Raw genomic sequence first — 2,326 nt, 5'->3', positions numbered from 1 at the left:
TCAAAAATGCGCCGAAGTTCGCGTGTTAAAGCAGCAGGAGCAGCCAAGATGTCCGCAGAGCAAGAGGCATCGTCTTCGCCAGAGAAGGAAAGGGAGACAAAACATGCTGTAAGATCCCCTGACAGCTCACCTATGACGAATGCCGCATTGTTTGACTCGCCTGCTCCAAGTTCGGTGGGAAGAATTACGCCGAAGTCTATGTCGAAGTCAAATGCACAGAGGACGCAGACTCACACGCCCCAGAAACGGTTGTCCCTTGGTGTTTGCGCAAGTTCGGACGACGAAGGGATTCTCGACCAACTCAAGGCCCCACCGTAGGTCGATTTGCAGTCCCGTCGACTCGATTGCGGTTTTCACTTTCACGTGTATAGGAAACGGACTTCGACAAAGTCACGAAAGAAAAGTTCCGTTCCCTTCGATAGCTTGGATGCACTCTTTGCTGAAAACAACAAGGAGTTAGAAAAGAAGCAAGTGCAGCAGGAGCGACTAGAACAACTGCGGAAAGAAGCTGAAGAGCGGTCCGAACAACACCAACAATGCAGTTCTCTCAAGCAAATGTCGTCCGAAATCGAAAATAACATCCAGGAACTCAAAGCAGACGAACACCTCTTCACCATTGAATGTCACGCCGAAGTCGAAGAATTCGGCTACGTATTCGAGCCCATCTCGGAGGTAGAACCCCCTTGCCCGTTCAACCCGTCAACACAAGTCGTTGCAGCCACTCGTGTATACCGCGTACAAGGCAACCGGAAGCAACTTAAGCAGTCCATTCAAACTCGTGTACGAGTGCATGTCGTTGACCGACGACATCGAGCTTGGGGAGTTTCTTTGGAGTCAAGCGATTCTTTTACTTGCAATTGAACTCAATACCGACGTCCCTGCCGACATTTGCAAGTGGCTCTTTACCGTGGGTATGTCAACAAGTCTTGCCCATCGCTATTACATAGAGTTGTCGTGGCGCTTGTCCTAGTGAGCTGCCACTCGAACCACCACGTTGTCCAAGGTGCTTTTATGAATCTGCTCACACTACTCCTGGCCGCACGGCCAAATCACACTCAAGTACGTCATCAATACAATTTCGAGAATCTTGCTTGAGTGTGGTGACACAGTAATGCGTGAGTTTTCCTTGACGTAGCTCATGTACGGATTACCCAAAGCCATGCTTTGCCGAAGTCGTTTGCTTCCCGTCAAGACGAAATGGCAAGCCACTATGAGCGATTTCTTTGTTTGCTTTCGCATGTATGGCTTCAAAGAGTCGAAACGCGGGCTGAACTCAAAGTCAAAAGCGACTGGCCACGCGACGACGTCCACATGGTCTGTTCCATTTCCCACTGTGAACGCGGAGCACATCACAATGCTGTTTGTGTTGGTGCTGCGTGCCAAGTCGTTGCAACTGAGCGAACATGACATTTGCTCGTGCTGCGTATTCTTCCTGCGCATGCAGTTCGAAGACATCCTACGCCCGCAACTGTGCGAATTGAGTTCTTACTGTATCGAAGTGCTCCTCGATGCGTTTTCGCCAAAGGAGTGGCGGAGGCAGTACGCCCGCCTTCTCATTCTCCGCATCGCCGGGATTAAAGAAGGTTTTTTCCAATCGTCAGCAGGGTGGCTGTCAATTGCGCGCCGACTGCCGCGCACTGAAAGAGGCACGCAGCTCACAACAGGGCTAGCTGTCTACATATTGCAATATCGACCCAGCAGCGACGACGACCAGGTTTGATTCGAGATGCATTACAGTTGCTGTTTGATTCAACTAAACCATGAACGAAGAGCTCATGTGAATGTCGTTTAGGCTGGGGAGACCGATTCGGACGAGCCGCTTAAGTTCCCCGTTCAGATCGATCTCGTGTTGGATATTGTGTCAACTAGTGTCGACTCGCTCACGGAAAAGTACGCAGCGACCGACGCAAGGGAGGTCGTGCCGCCTTACGATCTCATTTGCACCAAGATTGCTCTGATGGACTTGGCACTGCAAGCGTTTTTGAACCACTTGAAGCCATCCGACATGACTTTGATCCTGCAGAAGCTCGACATGCTCGCACTCGCCAACAAAGCCACCGTAGTTGTTCAGTGGCACGAGGTATACACATTCAATCCTTGCCTTCTATATGCACTTACATGTTGACGTCTGGGGGTCAGATGAAGACGCTCGTGACGTTGATGCACCGCAAGTACTCTGCCGAGAACCTCCGCATCGGTCGCGAACATTCGCCCAAGGCGAAACAAGTCTTGTTTATCGACGACTAACTAACTGATCCCGATCTGTTGAGATTCGTCGATTCGAACAACAAGACGGCGCCGTTTCACTCGTCGCATGAGGTTGCAT

At 50.8% G+C, this 2,326-nt stretch overlaps 1 protein-coding gene across 2 annotated transcripts; it reads left to right on the top strand.

Moving 5' to 3' along the window:
- Window positions 1-2,271, top strand: H310_04030. 2 transcript variants are annotated; one of them, XM_008868146.1, is made up of 8 exons: window positions 1-108; window positions 171-314; window positions 372-672; window positions 719-911; window positions 971-1,059; window positions 1,136-1,714; window positions 1,793-2,080; window positions 2,140-2,271. In XM_008868146.1, exons 1-8 carry the CDS (start codon window positions 104-106, stop codon window positions 2,245-2,247), a joined length of 1,707 nt encoding a protein of 568 aa, XP_008866368.1. In that variant the 5' UTR covers window positions 1-103; the 3' UTR covers window positions 2,248-2,271. The 2 variants fall into 2 exon arrangements, with proteins under 2 accessions (XP_008866368.1, XP_008866369.1); XM_008868147.1 differs by having other exon boundaries at window positions 1-314.
- Window positions 2,272-2,326: the final 55 nt, after the last annotated feature.

Source organism: Aphanomyces invadans (assembly GCF_000520115.1).
Source record: "Aphanomyces invadans strain NJM9701 unplaced genomic scaffold supercont1.6, whole genome shotgun sequence".
Classification (NCBI taxonomy): domain Eukaryota; phylum Oomycota; class Saprolegniomycetes; order Saprolegniales; family Verrucalvaceae; genus Aphanomyces; species Aphanomyces invadans.
The sequence above is the reverse complement of the archived record's forward strand: the minus strand, read 5'-3'. Positions and strand labels throughout refer to the sequence as shown.